Raw genomic sequence first — 21261 nt, 5'->3', positions numbered from 1 at the left:
ACTGACACAATTTCTGGGCTGTATCAACTATTTTGTTGACATCATCACGACGGGTTCATCAATGGAAATGCATTGAAGCAACTTATGCTCCTCGTTCACGGTCTTACATACTGCAGGGTTGAAGTGCAACTTGGTCAAGTCACACTTTTTCCAACCATCCATCGTGTATTTGGAGTCTGAGGTTTTACAGTAAAAATGGTGTAAAGCCTTTACATAATCATGCCACCACTGTCAAAACTGTCTCACCCTTCCAGTGTCAAAAAACTCCATTTTTAGGTAAAATTTCCTACCACCACAAATTCATTTCAGGTGGAGCCACATTAGCCCATCCTCTTCACAGATTGCTCTACAAGGATGTTCCTTTCTGGTGGATGCAGACCTGCAAGCATACATTTGTCATTTTAAATGTAAATTCTGTTCCACTTATTTGGCTACCTTCCATCCTAGCCACCACATGGTCTCGGCTACAGATACCTCTCAGTATAGCCTCAGGGCCATTCTTGCACATTGCTATAAGGATGGTTCCAAACATCCAATAGCTTACGCATCAGAAAATGCTCAACTCTATTACTCCCAATTTGGAAAAGAAAAGCTTGCCACCGTCTACATTCTCAAAAAGTTTCATGTATTCTTTTATGTGACTAAGTTCCACCTCATTATGGGCCACAAAACCTTGGCTTTGTTGTTGAATCCTTTCATTTCATTGACCGGAAAAGTAGCACAACGCCTCCAACATTAGGCCTTGTTTCACCACCAGGGACTGCCAGCGACTTGTGCACATGGCACGGTACCTACTGCATCATCCACCAGAGCTCTCCTGTGTGTAAGGACAGTGCAGTAGGTGCCTGTCCTCAGATTGTGTTCTACTGCTTATTGTACTCTATCTATGTTTGTTGTTTACTTTGTGGACACACAAACTCTTGTTCTTTGTGGCCACACTATTGTTTTGTGTCCAGCATCACAAACTTTTTTTCAAACTGAAGAAAAAATACATCAAGAATTGTGAAAATAAATATAAATGAAAAGAAATATTTATAGAGAACAATTTTACCACAAGAAACAGGTCTGTTTCGAGTGCAAACATGAACAACCAACATTTTGTCAATGTCAAAAAGTACAGTAAAAACTTCAAACTCAAACAAACTTACAATACTGGCAGTTATCAAGTTTTCCAGTTTTTATTGCTTAATGTCAAAACTCAAGATATCTGTAGTGCAAAAACTCTTGTACAAAGTGCACACTTTCAGCAACTCACAAAATACTTACTTTACCTGTGAACAACAAAGAACATAATTCATTGTTCTCTGGAAATTGTCGAAACCCGTGTCACTGAGGAGGTATTGTTGGGAACTATTGCACTGTATGGACAATATTTCTATCTTGGATAGAAAAGCCTCAAGATTCCCAAACCAGCTTTATTGCAACCCACTCAGATGGGTTGCCCACAATAAGGGATTTTATCACTGCTTGCCGTTTTAAGCAAACATCCATGATAAGTCATTTACAGCATTACAATAACATTTCTAAATCAATGTTCACTCTGAAGCAGAATTTGTGCCAATGAACCTTTCTGGCACATTAAATTTGTGCACTGGAGTGGGACTCTAACCTGGGATCTGCCATTAACAGGCAAATGTACTACCAACTGAGCTACCCAAGCACAACCTGTGCCCCGCCCTCATAGCTCTATTTTTGCCCCCCCCCTCCCCCCCCCCCTCTCTCTCTCTCTCTCTCAACTTCCACACAAGTTACCTGGCTACCCATACTATAGTAAAACCATTTTCAGCAATTGTGTGTGTGTGTGTGTGTGTGTGTGTGTGTGTGTGTGTGTGTTTACAAAACATTCCATAATGATATACAGTGCTAACCTTTGGAATTTAACATATTGAATATGTCTTGAAAATTCATTACTTACGAATTTGCATGTAGACTGTAAATAGGGTCCGATATGAAAAAACTACTCATCATAGAAAGAACAATGAGAAGGAGTATTGGCAGCATCTGCAGGAATACAGTGTAGCCATTTGCTTGCTGAAAAAAAAGATGCACAAAATATTAATAAATCAAGAAATGCAACAAAACTATTAATTACAAAATTATTGTTCTTAAGACAAGACATTCAAATTACATTACTGTTGAAGAAACAATACCGTAAATGAATTTTTGTTCATTTTCAATTCTTTTGTCCTTTAGCATTAATGACTATCGACACACCTGCCATTACTAATTTTTAAATCTTTTCAAATAAAATTAAGCTGAGAAATAACACGCAAATCGAACACACAGAAAAAATTGGACAAGGGACAATAGGACTCTCAGTCTCAGGGTTCTGTACAAACTTAATTATGTACTGTGAAATGAGATGAATCTGATCAGGTGGTGTCAATCCGATCATTTACAGGTTCTTCCACGTTTGGATAACTTAGCACAGCATTTTAACAATTACATTGCAGCTGATCATTGTTGTGAATCCTTGACTAACCTATTACAACAATGGCATGTTGGAGTGCGTGCAACCAGCAAATCGCATTGTCAGTAGGTGTATAATTCTTTTGTAGCCAACACAACAGTGCGAAAACTTCTGCTGGTGCGTGCAATTTCTAAAGTGTAACTGGTAAGCTGCAATACTATTGCTTGCATATGAATGTCTTCACTGACACAGTTTCGTTTTTTTGTTCATTGCTAATACTGCTTAGTCACTAAGCAGGCCTAATTACAAAAATGCGTTTTTGTAGGGTGAATCCGATCATGTGAGTATACCAAAAGGTTCTGGGACCAACACAGAAATCTAACTATAAACCAGAATTTCTTCTAAACACATCAGGAAAATTGAGCATCGGGAAAGCTTCAGAGCAATAGGCAGTCCTGTATACCACATTAAATGACAAACTCAAGGAAAGGTGCAAATACAAAATAGGCGGCCAACCAGCATTAACCAATAGTGAGGAAAAGATTATTGTGTTGTGTGAAAATTGGGGTTTCCTTTGAGGAATAATGATATTAGGTACATTGTACAGGCATATCCCAATCGAGCAGGAGGATTGAAAAAAGACTTAGTGACATTCGAACTGGACATGAGTTGGGTAATATTTTCTGAAAAGCAATAAAGAACTAATGATAAGAGTAAGTGAAAATATTAAGAGGCAAAGGCAGGAGTTACCCGAGAAACAGCGACCGATTATTTTAAAAACCTTGAAGTGACCTTGAGTGGTGTCCCTCCCTCCAACATTATAAACTATGACAAGACAAACTTTTGTCACAATCTTGGACAAGTGAAAGTAATAGTGAACTGAGGCACAAGACATCCTGAAAGGACACTGGATAGTTCTACGTCAAGTATCAGTGTGATGATAGGAGCAGCTGCCGACGGCTCAATCCTCCCGCCATACATAATTTATAGGGCAAAAAACCTCTACTATGCTTGGACCGAAGGGGGCATAACTGGTTCAGGTTATAATAGGAATCAAAGTGGTTGGTTTGACCTAGCAATGTTTGAATCATGGTTTGTTCAAATTGTCTTGCCTTATGCCTGGCAATTAGAGGGACCTAAAGTGATTATAGGTGACAATCTCTCGAGTCATCTGTCAAATAATGTGATTAAAGTGCACCAGGAACAGGTCATTAAATCTGTGATTCAACCACCTAATTCTACTCATCTGTGTCAGCCACTTTATGTGGCCTTTTTTTTAGACCTTTAAAACTTGCTTGGAGAAATGTGCTAGATGATTGAAAAAGGAAGAATACAGGAGTGGTGCCAGAATCCAAATTTCCTAGGTTGCTGAAAAAAACTTTGAAAATATAGCTATCATGTCCAAATCAAATGTAATATCTGGTGTCAGAAAAGCAGGCATTTTTCCTTTCTGTACCAATAAAGTCATTTCACGGATTCCAGAAGCAACCGATAACAATGCACATGGGACCAGTTCATCATCAGAAGTTTCTTGGGCAGCAGGATAAACGCAAACACCAAATGACACTTGATTACAGTCGCTACAGTTCCTGTAGTATCCCTTATAGCCGCGGAGGTCAGGGGACCGCATTCCCGGGAAAATGCTCCTGACTGGGCACAGTATGCTGTTTTAATCAAGATTGAACCAGAGCGCATTTTGAACAAGCCCTCCACTTTCCCAAACTTGTCCTCCAAATTCTCCACAAAAAACTGAGGCTTCATGGACATGAAAGATTCCCCATAAACTCTCGTACATACGAGGTACCGGGGTGAATAAGCTTCACTGCCATCCTTAGCCTGGCATTCCTCCCATGGTGTGGCGAGGGAGGGGAACAATTTGGGGTCACGTTTCTTAGCATTGAAGTTAGACTTTGCCTGTTTAGAGACTGCTGGCAGTGGGCTACCAGCAAGAGACGACGTACTATGTTTCATGGCGTGTCATCCGCCCTGATGCCACCCACTCCGATAAGGGACCCTCCCCATGGGCACCACCCAGCCTCAGCAAGGGCCACCTGGCAGGATGGCCATTGCCGGGAGTCCCGATGCCCCAGGGAGATGGGCATCTACTTCATGGCATACGTGGGGAGTTAATGGTGCACGCAAAGGCAAAGCAATCCCTGTGTTGTCAGCAGGCTACAGCCAACAGGGTACATGACGGCCCCACCACAACAGACTGGCTACCGCGCTGAATATGAGGTGCAAAGAATTCCATGGTCCTCGTCAGCATAGAAAATGACATTGCATAGTGGGAGGAGGGAAATGCACCCAGGTAGGTTTCCTCGCTCAAGAGATGGAGGATGCGTAGGACTGCAATGCCACGATGAGAATGGGGGCTAAAGATCTCAATGCACAATGGACCCGATGCACCATGTAAGGCACCCCTTCCCCAATTGGCTTGCTCTTCGGGAAAATTTAGAAAAATGCAGGTCAAGGCCTGCAGGGGACCATCACAAAGGCAAAAAGGTGTGAGACTCCTTTTAGTCACCTCTTACGACAGGCAGGAATACCTCGGGCCTATTCTTACCCCCCCGGCCCACGGGGGCCTGCAAGCAGGAAAAAGAAGAATGGTCGAAACAAATTACTCCTATGAAAGGAATTCAGAAGACACATTTTGGAACTCAAAATGATGGGCGAGCTCAAACTGCACGCACTTTAAAAAGCAAGAAAGAAGACATTTCGTTCGTTCAGCCAACACCTCAGAAACAGCAGGATAATATTCAGATTCACAACCTGAGAAGGGGGATGTTTGTGGCGTGTGTTTATGACTGTGACTGGTGGATTGCAGAGGTTATAGACACCAGTTATGAGTTAAACAAAATTTTAGTGAACATTATGCTACCACATGGACCAGCTGCTGGATATGGGTTTCCAGCTGAAGGACAGCAACAATGCAATCAGTGCTCAGTTCCTGTTCACAATGTTTTGAAGATTTTAAGTGCTCCAGTTCCTATTGGTTTAACAGGAAGGCATCACTCTATATCAAAGGAAGATACTGAAGTAGTGGAACACATTTTAAGTTCATTGACTGGCTAATTTAAATGCAAAACAGAATGTACAGATGTATAAATTGAAACCTTTGAGTGTTTGGACCCTTCACATGCATTTTAGAACCATTTAAAATACTTGAAAACTGAGTCTCTTACTCATCTTTCAAAACTAAAATTAAGTTAAGTAAGGCTAGGTTTTGATTTTTTATGAGCGTGTTATATGATTATGTGGTAATAAAACAGGTTTTGTGTATGGCAAAAATTTCAATTGTTTATAAAACCTGTTCAACCTAAAAGTGGAAGCTCTCCTTTTCAGGGAATGTAGAACTATACTTTTGGAACTAATTAACAGAAAAAAACCAAAATTTTATGAATTAGCATTTTTGAAGAAAAAAAATCCATAAAGTATAAAAAAGTTCAGAATGCTATAGTAAAAGAACTTTGACAGATAAGTCAAAATGGAGGATTTCTTTGTAACCATAAAGCAAGTATCTTTCCAATTATATATATATATATATATATATATATATATATATATATATACAAAGATGGTGTAACTTACCAAACGAAAGCGTTGGTATGCTGATAGACACAAACACAAAATTCAAGCTTTCGCAACCCATGGTGGCTTCATCAGGAAAGAGGGAAGGAAAGGATGTGGGTTTTAAAGGAGAGGGTAAGGAGTCATTCCAATCCCGGGAGCGGAAAGACTTACCTTAGGGGGAAAAAAGGATGGGTATACACTCGCGCGCGCACACACACACACACACATATCCATCCACACATATACAGACACAAGCAGACATATTAAAAGGCAAAGAGTTTGGGCAGAGATGTCAGTCGAGGCGGAAGTGCAGAGGCAAAGATGTTGTTGAATGACAGGCGAGGTATGAGTGGCGGCAACTTGAAATTAGCGGAGATTGAGGCCTGGTGGATAACGGGAAGAGAGGATATATTGAAGAGCAAGTTCCCATCTCCGGAGTTCAGATAGGTTGGTGTTAGTGGGAAGTATCCAGATAACCCGGACGGTGTAACACTGTGCCAAGATGTGCTGGACGTGCACCAAGGCATGTTTAGCCACAGGGTGATCCTCATTACCAACAAACACTGTCTGCCTGTGTCCATTCATGCGAATGGACAGTTTGTTGCTGGTCATTCCCACATAGAATGTGTCACAGTGTAGGCAGGTCAGTTGGTAAATCACGTGGGTGCTATCACACATGGCTCTGCCTTTGATCGTGTACACCTTCCGGGTTACAGGACTGGAGTAGGTAGTGGTGGGAGGGTGCATGGGACAGGCTTTACACGGGGGGCGGTTACAAGGATAGAAGCCAGAGGGTAGGGAAGAAGGTTTGGGGATTTCATAGGGATGAACTAAGAGGTTACGAAGGTTAGGTGGACGGCGGAAAGACACTCTTGGTGGAGTGGGGAGGATTTCATGAAGGATGGATCTCATTTTAGGGCAGGATTTGAGGAAGTCGTATCCCTGCTGGAGAGCCACATTCAGAGTCTGATCCAGTCCCGGAAAGAATCCTGTCACAAGTGGGGCACTTTTGTGGTTCTTCTGTGGGAGTTTCTGGGTTTGAGAGGATGAGGAACTGGCTCTGGTTATTTGCTTCTGTACCAGGTCGGGAGAGTAGTTGCGGGATGCAAAAGCTGTTGTCCGGTTGTTGGTGTAAAGGTTCAGGGATTCCGGACTGGAGCAGATTCATTTGCCACGAAGACCTAGGCTGTAGGGAAGGGACCGTTTGATGTGGAATGGGTGGCAGCTGTCATAATGGAGGTACTGTTGCTTGTTGGTGGGATTGATGTGGACGGACGTGTGAAGCTGGCCATTGGACAGGTGGAGGTCAACGTCAAGGAAAGTGGCATGGGATTTGGAGTAGGACCAGGTGAATCTGATGGAACCAAATGAGTTGAGGTTGGAGAAGAAATTCTGGAGTTGTTCTTCACTGTGAGTCCAGATCATGAAGATGTCATCAATAAATCTGTACCAAACTTTGGGTTGGCAGGCCTGGGTAACCAAGAAGGCTTCCTCTAAGCGACCCATGAATAGCTTGGCGTACGAGGGGGCCATCCTGGTACCCATGGCTGTTCCCTTTAATTGCTGGTATGTCTGGCCTTGACGAGGGCTGTTTGGTTGAATCTTCAGCTTCATCCTGACCCACAACTTCTTCACTTTTGAAGGCCAGTGGCATATATATATTAAAAAACAAAGATGAGGTGACTTACCGAACAAAAGCGCTGGCAGGTCGATAGACACACAAACAAACACAAACATACACACAAAATTCAAGCTTTCGCAACAAACTGTTGCCTCATCAGGAAAGAGGGAAGGAGAGGGGAAGACGAAAGGAAGTGGGTTTTAAGGGAGAGGGTAAGGAGTCATTCCAATCCCGGGAGCGGAAAGACTTACCTTAGGGGGAAAAAAGGACAGGTATACACTCGCACACATGCACATATCCATCCACACATACAGACACAAGCACAAGACACAAGGTCTGCTTGTGTCTGTATGTGTGGATGGATATGTGCATGTGTGCGAGTGTATACCTGTCCTTTTTTCCCCCTAAGGTAAGTCTTTCCGCTCCCGGGATTGGAATGACTCCTTACCCTCTCCCTTAAAACCCACTTCCTTTCGTCTTCCCCTCTCCTTCCCTCTTTCCTGATGAGGCAACAGTTTGTTGCGAAAGCTTGAATTTTGTGTGTATGTTTGTGTTTGTTTGTGTGTCTATCGACCTGCCAGCGCTTTTGTTCGGTAAGTCACCTCATCTTTGTTTTTATATATAATTTTTCCCACGTGGAATGTTTCCTTCCATTATATATATATATATATATATATATAAACAAAGATGAGGTGACTTACCGAACAAAAGCGCTGGCAGGTCGATAGATACACAAACAAACACAAACATACACACAAAATTCAAGCTTTCGCAACAAACTGTTGCCTCATCAGGAAAGAGGGAAGGAGAGGGGAAGACGAAAGGAAGTGGGTTTTAAGGGAGAGGGTAAGGAGTCATTCCAATCCCGGGAGCGGAAAGACTTACCTTAGGGGGAAAAAAGGACAGGTATACACTAGCACACACGCACATATCCATCCACACATACAGACACAAGCAGTGTTGATGAGGCAACAGTTTGTTGCGAAAGCTTGAATTTTGTGTGTATGTTTGTGTTTGTTTGTGTATCTATCGACCTGCCAGCGCTTTTGTTCGGTAAGTCACCTGATCTTAGTTTTTATATATAATTTTTCCCACGTGGAATGTTTCCTTCCATTATATATATATATATATATATATATATATATATATATATATACACACACACACACACACACACACACACACACACACACACACACACACACTGTTCCAGAGACACAGCATTTAAAATTTTTTTCCGTAATTCGCATCTTCCAAATGGTATGTGCAGTGTCTTTGAGGGCTGTATCTCAGAGCAGAAATTTTTTTTAGAGAAAACAAAAAAATAAGTATTCTTACTTAGTCCTTCATTTTAACATATGCTAAATTAAGTAACATCCGAGACTATGAATGTAAGATTTTTTCCTAGCGTGCCTGAATTGATATGGACTATGCCCACAGGGGATGACAGCTGATTCAGAAATATCAAGACAAATGAATAAAAATCATGAGAAAACCTGCAGGAAAGATGTCTTGGACAGCCTTCCAAAACTGCCATGACATTACACCAGGAAATCATCCTCGAAGCCAATTGTTACGTCTACTAGACAACCTAAACTACACCTTTACATGCTCTACAAAGAAAAATGAAATGCTGAAAATGTTTCACCCATAAGTCAGAGCAGAACTTTACTATCAGAGAATCTCATCTCAGCCGCCGCCGTTGGATAAGCAGCTGAGCAGCAAGTCGTATACTCCTAGCTCACTCATTTGTTACATAGTTTAATTCTTAATTTCTTTGCGTGTTTTTGGTTCTTGCATTGTTTAATTCATAAATTTCGAGCGTATTATAGTATTTGAGAGTGTAGCATCGTGTTTTAGTACCTGAATAGTGTAATTTCGCTTAGTCTCCTTCCGCCGCCGAGCAGTGTCAGCAGTGCGCAAGTAGCAGCATTACTGCATTTACTAGGCAATCTTGTATTTTAATAACCGTTTAAATGTTGTCGATTTGTTTGCGCTCTCTGTAGATTAGTTCAGACGTTCTTAGCAAAACAGTTTTTAGCATGGATAGGGACTGCAACTGCTGTGTTCGGATGCAGGCTGAGTTGGCATCCCTTCGCTCCCAGCTTCAGGCAGTGTTGGCTTCGGTCACACAGCTTGAGGCTGTTGCCAATGGGCATCACTGTGGGGGTCGGGATGGGGGTTTGTCGGGGACGGCCAGCTCGTCCCACACATCCCCTGATCGGACTACGACTGTGGTTGCCCGGGATACTGCCCGCATTGAGGCTGATCCCTCACCTGTGGTAGAGTGGGAGGTCGTTTCAAGGTGTGGCAGGGGGCGAAAGACATTCCGGAGGGCTGAACGGAAAGCCTCTCCAGTTTGTCTGACGAACCGGTTTCAGGCTCTGTCTCAGGCTGATACTGATCTTCGGCCTGACATGGCTGCTTGTCCTGTTCCAGAGGTTGCCCCTCAGTCTGCAAGATCCGGGCAGTCGCAGAGGGTGGGCTTACTGGTAGTTGGGAGCTCCAACGTCAGGCGCGTAATGGGGCCCCTTAGGGAAATGGCAGCAAGAGAGGGGAAGAAAACCTATGTGCACTCCGTGTGCATACCCGGGGGAGTCATTCCAGATGTGGAAAGGGTCCTTCCGGATGCCATGAAGGGTACAGGGTGCACCCATCTGCAGGTGGTCGCTCATGTCGGCACCAATGATGTGTGTCGCTATGGATCGGAGGAAATCCTCTCTGGCTTCCGGCGGCTATCTGATTTGGTGAAGACTGCCAGTCTCGCTAGCGGGATGAAAGCAGAGCTCACCATCTGCAGCATCGTCGACAGGACTGACTGCGGACCTTTGGTACAGAGCCGAGTGGAGGGACTGAATCAGAGGCTGAGACGGTTCTGCGACCGTGTGGGCTGCAGATTCCTCGACTTGCGCCATAGGGTGGTGGGGTTTCGGGTTCCGCTGGATAGGTCAGGAGTCCACTACACGCAACAAGCGGCTACACGGGTAGCAGGGGTTGTGTGGCGTGGGCTGGGCGGTTTTTTAGGTTAGATGGCCTTGGGCAAGTACAGAAAGGGCAACAGCCTCAACGGGTGCGGGGCAAAGTCAGGACATGCGGGGACCAAGCAGCAATCGGTATTGTAATTGTCAACTGTCGAAGCTGCGTTGGTAAAGTACCGGAACTTCAAGCGCTGATAGAAAGCACCGAAGCTGAAATCGTTATAGGTACAGAAAGCTGGCTTAAGCCAGAGATAAATTCTGCCGAAATTTTTACAAAGGTACAGACGGTGTTTAGAAAGGATAGATTGCATGCAACCGGTGGTGGAGTGTTCATCGCTGTTAGTAGTAGTTTATCCTGTAGTGAAGTAGAAGTGGATAGTTCCTGTGAATTATTATGGGTGGAGGTTACACTAAACAACCGAACTAGGTTAATAATTGGCTCCTTTTACCGACCTCCCGACTCAGCAGCATTAGTGGCAGAACAACTGAGAGAAAATTTGGAATACATTTCACATAAATTTTCTCAGCATGTTATAGTCTTAGGTGGAGATTTCAATTTACCAGATATAGACTGGGACACTCAGATGTTTAGGACGGGTGGTAGGGACAGAGCATCGAGTGACATTATACTGAGTGCACTATCCGAAAATTACCTCGAGCAATTAAACAGAGAACCGACTCGTGGAGATAACATTTTGGACCTACTGATAACAAACAGACCCGAACTTTTCGAATCTGTATGTACAGAACAGGGAATCAGTGATCATAAGGCCGTTGCAGCATCCCTGAATATGGAAGTTAATAGGAATATAAAAAAAGGGAGGAAGGTTTATCTGTTTAGCAAGAGTAATAGAAGGCAGATTTCAGACTACCTAACAGATCAAAACGAAAATTTCTGTTCCGACACTGACAATGTTGAGTGTTTATGGAAAAAGTTCAAGGCAATCGTAAAATGCGTTTTAGACAGGTACGTGCCGAGTAAAACTGTGAGGGACGGGAAAAACCCACCGTGGTACAACAACAAAGTTAGGAAACTACTGCGAAAGCAAAGAGAGCTCCACTCCAAGTTTAAACGCAGCCAAAACCTCTCAGACAAACAGAAGCTAAACGATGTCAAAGTTAGCGTAAGGGGGGCTATGCGTGAAGCGTTCATTGAATTCGAAAGTAAAATTCTATGTACCGACTTGACAGAAAATCCTAGGAAGTTCTGGTCTTACGTTAAATCAGTAAGTGGCTCGAAACAGCATATCCAGACACTACGGGATGATGATGGCATTGAAACAGAGGATGACACGCGTAAAGCTGAAATACTAAACACCTTTTTCCAAAGCTGTTTCACAGAGGAAGACCGCACTGCAGTTCCTTCTCTAAATCCTCGCACAAACGAAAAAATGGCTGACATCGAAATAAGTGTCCAAGGAATAGAAAAGCAACTGGAATCACTCAATAGAGGAAAGTCCACTGGACCTGACGGAATACCAATTCGATTCTACACAGAGTACGCGAAAGAACTTGCCCCCCTTCTAACAGCCGTGTACCGCAAGTCTCTAGAGGAACGGAGGGTTCCAAATGATTGGAAAAGAGCACAGATAGTCCCAGTCTTCAAGAAGGGTCGTCGAGCAGATGCGCAAAACTATAGACCTATATCTCTTACGTCGATCTCTTGTAGAATTTTAGAACATGTTTTTTGCTCGCGTATCATGTCATTTCTGGAAACCCAGAATCTACTATGTAGGAATCAACATGGATTCCGGAAACAGCGATCGTGTGAGACCCAACTCGCCTTATTTGTTCATGAGACCCAGAAAATATTAGATACAGGCTCCCAGGTAAATGCTATTTTTCTTGACTTCCGGAAGGCGTTCGATACAGTTCCGCACTGTCGCCTGATAAACAAAGTAAGAGCCTACGGAATATCAGACCAGGATTGAAGAATTTTTAGCAAACAGAACACAGCATGTTGTTATCAATGGAGAGACGTCTACAGACGTTAAAGTAACCTCTGGCGTGCCACAGGGGAGTGTTATGGGACCATTGCTTTTCACAATATATATAAATGACTTAGTAGATAGTGTCGGAAGTTCCATGCGGCTTTTCGCGGATGATGCTGTAGTATACAGAGAAGTTGCAGCATTAGAAAATTGAAGCGAAATGCAGGAAGATCTGCAGCGGATAGGCACTTGGTGCAGGGAGTGGCAACTGACCCTTAACATAGACAAATGTAATGTATTCCGAATACATAGAAAGAAGGATCCTTTATTGTATGATTATATGATAGCGGAACAAACACTGGTAGCAGTTACTTCTGTAAAATATCTGGGAGTATGCGTACGGAACGATTTGAAGTGGAATGATCATATAAAACTAATTGTTGGTAAGGCGGGTACCAGGTTGAGATTCATTGGGAGAGTGCTTAGAAAATGTAGTCCATCAACAAAGGAGGTGGCTTACAAAACACTCGTTCGACCTATACTTGAGTATTGCTCATCAGTGTGGGATCCGTACCAGGTCGGTTTGACGGAGGAGATAGAGAAGATCCAAAGAAGAGCGGCGCGTTTCGTCACTGGGTTATTTGGTAACCGTGATAGCGTTACGGAGATGTTTAATAAACTCAAGTGGCAGACTCTGCAAGAGAGGCGCTCTGCATCGCGGTGTAGCTTGCTCGCCAGGTTTCGAGAGGGTGCGTTTCTGGATGAGGTATCGAATATATTGCTTCCCCCTACTTATACTTCCCGAGGAGATCACGAATGTAAAATTAGAGAGATTAGAGCGCGCACGGAGGCTTTCAGACAGTCGTTCTTCCCGCGAACCATACGCGACTGGAACAGGAAAGGGAGGTAATGACAGTGGCACGTAAAGTGCCCTCCGCCACACACCGTTGGGTGGCTTGCGGAGTATCAATGTAGATGTAGATGTAGATGTAGCTTACTGCACCTAACAAACAGCAATGCATCTTTTGTTGCATTTACAGGTTTGGGAACTGGATTGAAGGTTTCTGGAAGCAGCACACAGAATTGAAAAAGAAGGTAAGACTGCAAAAAGAAGATGATAAAGATAACCAGTGGAAGCTATGCTCATGCCACAAAATGGAATTACAGGCCACAAAATTGGCTTCACAATTACAAGCAAAGGCAGTTAGTAGTAAAACAAAATTGGCTGTTCATAAATGTGCAATCTAAGGAGTAATTCATTGGGTGGCTGCTTCAATGAGACTACGTTAATTGGTTACAACAAGTTTTATCTCATGTACTATGGATACCCTTTCCACAACAATAGAGGTGCATGTCATTTTCTATTCTGACAGCTGCATATATGAGAACTGGAATGTAATATTAGCAAATTCTCTTCCAAGATTAGTAACTGATTGTGCAGAAGTGTTTGAAGAAAGCCCACTCAGATGGAACCAGAGGTTAATACGTGATTGTGCACAAGTGTCTGAAGACAGGCCACTCAGATTGGAATCTGACACTGTCCACAACTAGACTGAGTGCAATCTTAAACAATGCGAAATTGCACTTCCTCCAATACGGCATGATGTCTAAAGAAGTGAAAAAAAAAAAAAAAGAAAAAAGAGGTCACGTATTTATTAAGTCCGTCCCCTACTCTTTTTCACAAACTATGCACAATAAAGTTTGTGGCTCTGTGACTGAATTAGCCCTGGAAGAACTCTCAAAATTAGTCAACTGTCATGAACACGAAAAAGATACAGAACCATCTGGATGCGATTCTTTACAAGCGCATAGTCAATGAAGAATGGTAAAAGATCCAAAGGCAGCCTAGATAAATTCTTTGAAGGTATTAAGAAATGCAAACAGGATAGTTATAATTATAGCTGTTCTCTGTAAGAACATTCATGGTTATTGTGACAGCATCCCTTAGCAATAAATCTTTTCTTGGGGGTTGCTGTCTCAGCAGTGTCACCTTTGTCTCAAATTGTTGTCATGAATGAGTGATAATTAGTACGCAACTTTTTCCTTGGAGGGGGAGGGGGGGGGTCGACGATGACAACAACACGACCACCCACAGAAACAGTGTCAGGAGTATTATAACATAATGTGTGCTTGAAATATGGTCTCAGTATTTGCGACAGATTATGTTAGTTACATAGTGTTTGTCAAAAGTGTATTGCTTACTGGACATAATTAGGTCTTCAGGCAAATCGTTTTCTTTGTTGAATGCTTTCATAGGATCTAGAACGGCATTTCAGTGCTTCAAATATTGCACTGCTGTGAAACTTTCAACACATTACAAACAGTTTTTGGTCTCTCCCATAAAATTCATGTTTTGCTACTTATATGGCACAGTTTCTCCTGGACATAGCATTTAAAATTCAGGAAATTCAAAATTGCAGAAGTGTTAAAGCATGTAAATGGAAATTATTTTGAAATATGGACACAGTAATTGCAAATCCCTCAGGTCACTTGGAAAGCAGGCAGAGCGAGTGTAAAACTGCTTAGATGTATAGATTACAGAAGTACTCTAGAACAGAGATTAATAATGACAAGGCAGTTTGTCTTTGACTACAAAGCACTTATCGCTTTTTTTAACTCAACATGAAGTTAAGAAGAACAAAGAAGTAATATACAAGACACGCAAGCAGTCTGTGCTTAAGTACTGCTGAGGTCACATCATCATTATGCCACACAAAAGGAAATAGAGGGTTTCAACTTGCGTGGCAGAGCTATAACTGTGGTTCTGTTAGTACGGATCGCTAATGCTGTAATGCTAAAGCTTATTTTCCTTCAGTTTGTATGTATTATCAAGTTCTGTTTGTAATGATTTTATGGTATTACACAATTGTAAATGAGCATGTAATGCCCTCTCTGCATAAATTGATGGGTATATGTAACAACACTAAGTTAAGAAGACCCAAAATCTGCAAAATAATGCGAAACCAGAGAACTAACTCCATTATTGTATGTTGCTCACTCAATAAGATCCGATTTTTTACAAGTGTGTCTTTTTCTAGTAACATTGATTTTGCAAGTTTGGAATTTGTTCTGAGTTACAGCTACTGGCAGAGATTATGCTGATTGGCTAAGCATTGTTTGGATGAAGGAAAAAGATTCATAAGAGACATTCAGAATTTAACAAACCATGAGATTTTCTCACTGTAAAATGCTCATAGTGCAACATGCATGTTACACTGTCACAAAAGCACATCCTTCACAAACTCATAACACATTATGATTATCTTACCTCTCTGTTTTGAGTCTGGGCTTCTGTGGCACGTTGCCATCTCCCACCTCTCCTCATGTACACATTCTGACTAGGGAATCCAGTGCCAAAAAACATGTTGAAAAGTTCATCTGCAGTGATATCAGCTAAAAAAATAAACAAAAAACATAACATATAACTCTGCAACGGTAGTTTCCTAAATCAAGTGTCGATTCATCACTGTGTTAATTATTTCACTGCCTCATTTTTTATTATGGAAGAGTATTTAACATACACCCAAAATACAACTGTACTGCATATAACATAGTTAATGTTGGCATCCATGAAAAAGCTTACACATAACATAATCAACTTTCTAAGTATCAAGAGTTAAAAACAAAAAACATCTACTAACCCAACCCCTTGTGTCTTTGATGCAACTTTGGCTTTTTTTCACAACTACCTGTGCCTGTCTCGTTTATTTCCATCTTTTAGACAGTTTTCTTTACTACTTGTTTTCTATCACTGTTGGTTGGTGGAATGGGCACTAGACAGATGATGTGGCATAGGAAGAAGTGATGGGAAAGTATGAGCTAAAGGCTAGAGGTTGTTTAGTTAACGAACTGCAAGTTTTCTTTGCTTATGCTATCTATTTCTAGATGCTCTGATTTATCTTACATGTGGCTAACCACAATACATGGCTGATGAAGATATGCATGAAATACTGTTTCTAATTTATTTTATTGACAGAATGTGACTCAGCAGACTATTCCAAGTTATCATTCCTTGCAGTGAGTACCCAAACTCTCTCTCTCTCTCTCCCTCTCTCTCTCTCTCTCTCTCTCTCTCTCTCTCTCTCTCTCCCTCTCCCCCACCCCATCCACTCTAGCGTGCATGCACACGGGCAGTGAAGGAGCCTGGTATCTGACCAAAACATCTATTCACACACTATGAATCTGACAGGAAACATTGCTAATTTTTTCCGATTTATCTCATACTTCACATACAGTCTTGTGTTGCTACTAAAACTGTGCTGTTAAAATCTGTTGTTATTACAAGGGTAAGTCAATTATTTTCTGCAATTTAGTTATATTTCTGTTATTTCAGTAGCACTGTCATTTTACATTGATGATGCATACTTTTTTATTCGTTGTTAAATCTTTGCAATTTTCAAGCTGCTAGGTTAGTTTTGTTATTGCTGCCTTGGTGTTAATAGTGGCTGCTCTGCTGTCTATTTGCACCAAAGAAGAGCAACGTTCAGTGATCCTTTTCCTGTGGTTGGAAGGCATATCAGGGGTCAAAATTCATCGAAGACTTTCGGTGCGGTGCGGGAACAGTGTTTTCCCACAACAGAGTGTCTATGAATGGATTGAAAAATTGTGAAATGGTCACACAAGTGTTACGCATGATGAAGGAGCCGGGCAACCATTTACCGCCACAAATGAAAAAACCATCGAGCGTTCCCATGAAATGATTCTCTTAGACAGGCGATTAACTATTGACAAAGTGGCACATCATCTACAAATCAGTCATGGTTCTGCCTACGAAATCATCTACAACAGACTTGGGTTTCATAAAGTTAGTGCAAAATGAGTCCCAAAACAACTCCCACAGTTGCATACACAAACACGCTTGGACATCTGCAAAAAACATTTGGATCACTATGGTAACGAAGTGGACAACTTCTTAGATAGGATCATTACTGGTGACGAAGCATGGATCCATCACTACGAGCCAGAGAGTAAACGGCGGAGTATGGAATGGAAACATCCAAACTCGCCGTGCAAGAAAAAGTTCAAGGCCCAACTGTCTGCAGCAAAACTGATGCTTAGGGTTTTTGGGATGCACAAGGCCCAGTACTGGAACATTATCGGGAAAGGGGCACAACAATAAACAGCAAATGGCGAGGATTGCTGTCAAAAGGTGTTGTGTTGTTGTGTGACAATGCCTGTCCGCATACTGTTACCCACACTGCTGAAACACTCCAGAAACTCAAATTTGAAGTACTGGATCATCCTCCATATAGTCCCCTTATGACTATCACTTGTTTGGTCCACTCAAACAGGCCTTAAGGGGCCATCGATTTGCCTCTGATAAAGCAGTGAAAGAAGTGCTGCATTCCTGGCTCAACAGCTCAACTGAGAACCTTCTATTACGAGGGCATCAGGAAGCTTGTACAATGATGGCTAAGCGCATTGAAACGCAAGGAGACTATGTCGAAAAATGACGTTCTTATAGGTTTTCTATTTGATTACAATAAAATATATAACCACTTTGTGGATAATAATTGACTTACCCTCATATGTACAATACTTTTGAAGATATACATTAACAGCTTTTATTGTACTGCAAAACAATGTAAAGGACTGTAATGTATTTTCTTATAATCATCTAAAACTATAACTAAAATGTTTGTTCATAGAAATTACTCATCTAAAATTTTCTTTGTTTTGACTATAATACTTCGCAGCCATGTAAGTAATTATTTCAAAATTATTATTTAATTACGTTTTGTTTTGTAAGTGTTTTGGAAAGAGTGATGAAGTGTGTGGATGGAATACATGAAGTGTGGACATTTTATTTTATTGAAAACTATGGAAAACTAGGTGCAGGAAAAATCTTTTGCAATCTTGAGTAGTGTGACATAGGGCAATGTGTGTGCTTTTGTATAAAAGCAGTCATAATGTAAGTTAGCAGTCAAATGAATTATCATTTTAGTTCTGGGGATAATTTGAACTGTTTTATTTTCATATGAATTTGGTTCCATACACTGAAAGTTCTTTCATATTCAATTCGTGTAATCCTATTGGACAAGTTAGGGATTAATGTGGGTATCTGGAAGCAGAAGCTTTTCTGATTGGCCATTTTAGATCAGCAGCCAATGAGAATTAAGCATTTCCTGCACTTATTATCCATTTCATAATTACTGAACCTTACTTTGAGCTCATATTCTGGTCACACCGCATGTGTTAAACCCTGCTGGAATCGTGGAAATGACTACTTTTATTTGGTGTATGAATATTACATTTTAGTTGAAAAGGGGGCAGCATACATGGTAATATTTAAGAGAAAGGGTGCTTTTTCAACCTTTCTTGGCAAGTGTCAAATTACAGGAGCCACAGAAGACAGACCACAATTAGGAGAATAATTTTCTATGCACCACATTAAACTTCCAGATGAATTGTCATCACTTTCCGATTAGTCTTTTTGTCCTAATAGTGGTGGGTGTATATTTTTGCAATTTTCCTGATGGTGATACATATTAACAAAATAATGTTTAAATGCAAGCTCTGTTGCCCTTCACAGCTGTTATATTTTTATGCATGTAAATCTACATTTTTAGTTTATTGGCTTTTGTGTTTCTTTGTGCCACATGCTCACATGTGCTATGTTGCCCGACCTCTGAACAGTATTCCCACTTCATTGTTCACTGTTCACTGTTGCAGTGTTTACATTCCATCTTCACATCAGATTGGACACAACTGTGCTCCCATCTGTTGTTGTCTATCTATGTGAGACAGTGCACGTAACGTAACTAATTGCCTTGTATGTGTGTGCCATCATGCATCATTTACAGAGTTGTGTTAAGTCTATGGTGATCAGAACACACAGTTCCTTCGAGGACAAATAAGAACAGGGCGCGAGCATTTCCATATTACAGCCAGCAAAGAGAACTTCTGAATGTCTCAATATTAGTGAAAGTTCAGTGAAGCAAATTTTGAGAGATTATAGAAGAACTTCATATCTTGTATCACAAAAGAAAAAGAGAGAGAGAGAGAGAGAGAGAGAGAGAGAGAGAGTGTGTGTTCTGGCAGCCGACAGAAGTTTATACTGGATGGGTATACACAGGGAGTCACAAGAAGAAAAATCCAAGACTTCGATGTGGGAAAGCAATTTCCAACAGTAGCAGCCATGTTGGAAGCATTGAAGAATGAAGTGGAAGACTTTCTTGATATGAGTGAAACAACTATTTGAAAACTGGGCTTCAGATGCAAAAGGTCAACGCAAGACCTGTGCTGATGGAAAATAACTGAATAGTAGGAAAAAAAGAGCAAAGTTCTTGTGGGAAATAAGACACTTGGGCAACACGGGATGGACTGTTTATTACAATGATGAGAGTTGCGTGGTGCAAATCATTCCAGGAAGTTTGGCTGGCAGGAACAAAGTATGCCTTATGCATCAGAAAATGAATACGATTATCAAAGAGGAAGTGTTAAAGATTCGAGTGACTGGAAAGGAGGAATTCAAAACAACGTCTGGTTCTGAAAAAAGCGTTATAATGTGCCACATCGGGAACAAAATTGTGTTCATGCAAAACGCTGGCTTATGTTTTATTGGACACAAAAGAGGTGCAGATTATCATTCTGGAATGAATGCCACAAACTACAAAGAGTGTTTTAGGAGCATTCTCAAAAAATTACCAGACAGATCTGCAATTCTTTTGCACTGAAGTGCCAAAGAAACTGGTATAGGCATGTGTATTCACATCAGAGATATGTAAACAGGCAAAATATAGCACTGCAATCAGCAACACCTATATAAGACAACAAGTATTTGGAGCAGTTGTTAGATCAGTTACTGCTGCTACAATAGCAGGTTACCAAGATTTAAGTGAGCTTGAACATGGTGTTATAGTTGGAGCACGAGCGATGGGACACAGCATCTCCAAGGTAGCGATGAAATGGATATATCCCCGTACGACCATTTCATAAGTGAACTGTAAATATCAGGATTCCAGTAAAACACAAATCACTTACATCAATGCAGGCAGAAAAAGATCCTTCAAGTATGGGACTAATGACAATTGAAGAAAAACGTTCAATGTGACAGAAGTGCCCCCCTTCCGCAAATTGTTGTGGATTTCAATGCTGAACCATCAACATGTGTCAGCATGCAAAACATTTAATGAAACATCATTGACTGGGCTTTCGGACCCTAAGGACCACTCATGTAACCTTGACGACTGCACGACACAAAGCTTTACACCTCGCCTGGACCCGTCATCACAGACATTGGACTGTTGTTGACTGGAAACATGGTGCCTGGTCGGACGAGTCTCATTTAAAATTGTATCAAGTTGATGAACGTGTATGGGTATGGAGACAACCTCATGAATCAATGGATCCTGCATATCAGCAGGGAGCTGTTCAAGCTGGTGGAGGCTGTGTCATGATGTGAGGCATGCGCGGTTGGGAGCGATATGGGACCCCTGATTAGTCAAGATGTGACTGACAGGTGACACGTACGTAAGCTTTCTCTCCTGCTTCCATTCGTGTCCTTTGAGCATTTCAATGGACTTGGGCAGTTGCAACAGGACAATGCAACATCCCACATGTCCAGCATTGCTACGAAGTGGCTCCAGGAACAGTCTTCTGCTGGCCACCAAACTCCCAGATATGAACATTATTGAGCATATATGGGATGACTGGCAACATGCTCTTCATAAGAGATCTCCAACCCCTAGTTCTCTTATGGATTTAGGGTCAGCGCTGCGGGATTCATGGTGTCAATTCCCTTCAGCACTA

At 41.7% G+C, this 21261-nt stretch overlaps 1 protein-coding gene across 1 annotated transcript in view; it reads right to left on the bottom strand.

Annotated features, from left to right (window-relative positions):
- LOC126480955 (dnaJ homolog subfamily B member 12) overlaps positions 1-21261 on the bottom strand; it is a 135005-nt gene that overhangs the window by 46342 nt on the left and 67402 nt on the right. The window contains exons 6-7 of the mRNA XM_050104386.1: positions 15779-15903; positions 1916-2031 (exon numbers count right to left, since the gene is read on the bottom strand). Coding sequence (XP_049960343.1) covers positions 1916-2031; positions 15779-15903 — 241 coding nt within the window. The remainder of the gene's footprint in view (positions 1-1915; positions 2032-15778; positions 15904-21261) is intronic.

Source organism: Schistocerca serialis, chromosome 1 (assembly GCF_023864345.2).
Source record: "Schistocerca serialis cubense isolate TAMUIC-IGC-003099 chromosome 1, iqSchSeri2.2, whole genome shotgun sequence".
In the NCBI taxonomy this organism is placed as follows: domain Eukaryota; kingdom Metazoa; phylum Arthropoda; class Insecta; order Orthoptera; family Acrididae; genus Schistocerca; species Schistocerca serialis.
The sequence above is the reverse complement of the archived record's forward strand: the minus strand, read 5'-3'. Positions and strand labels throughout refer to the sequence as shown.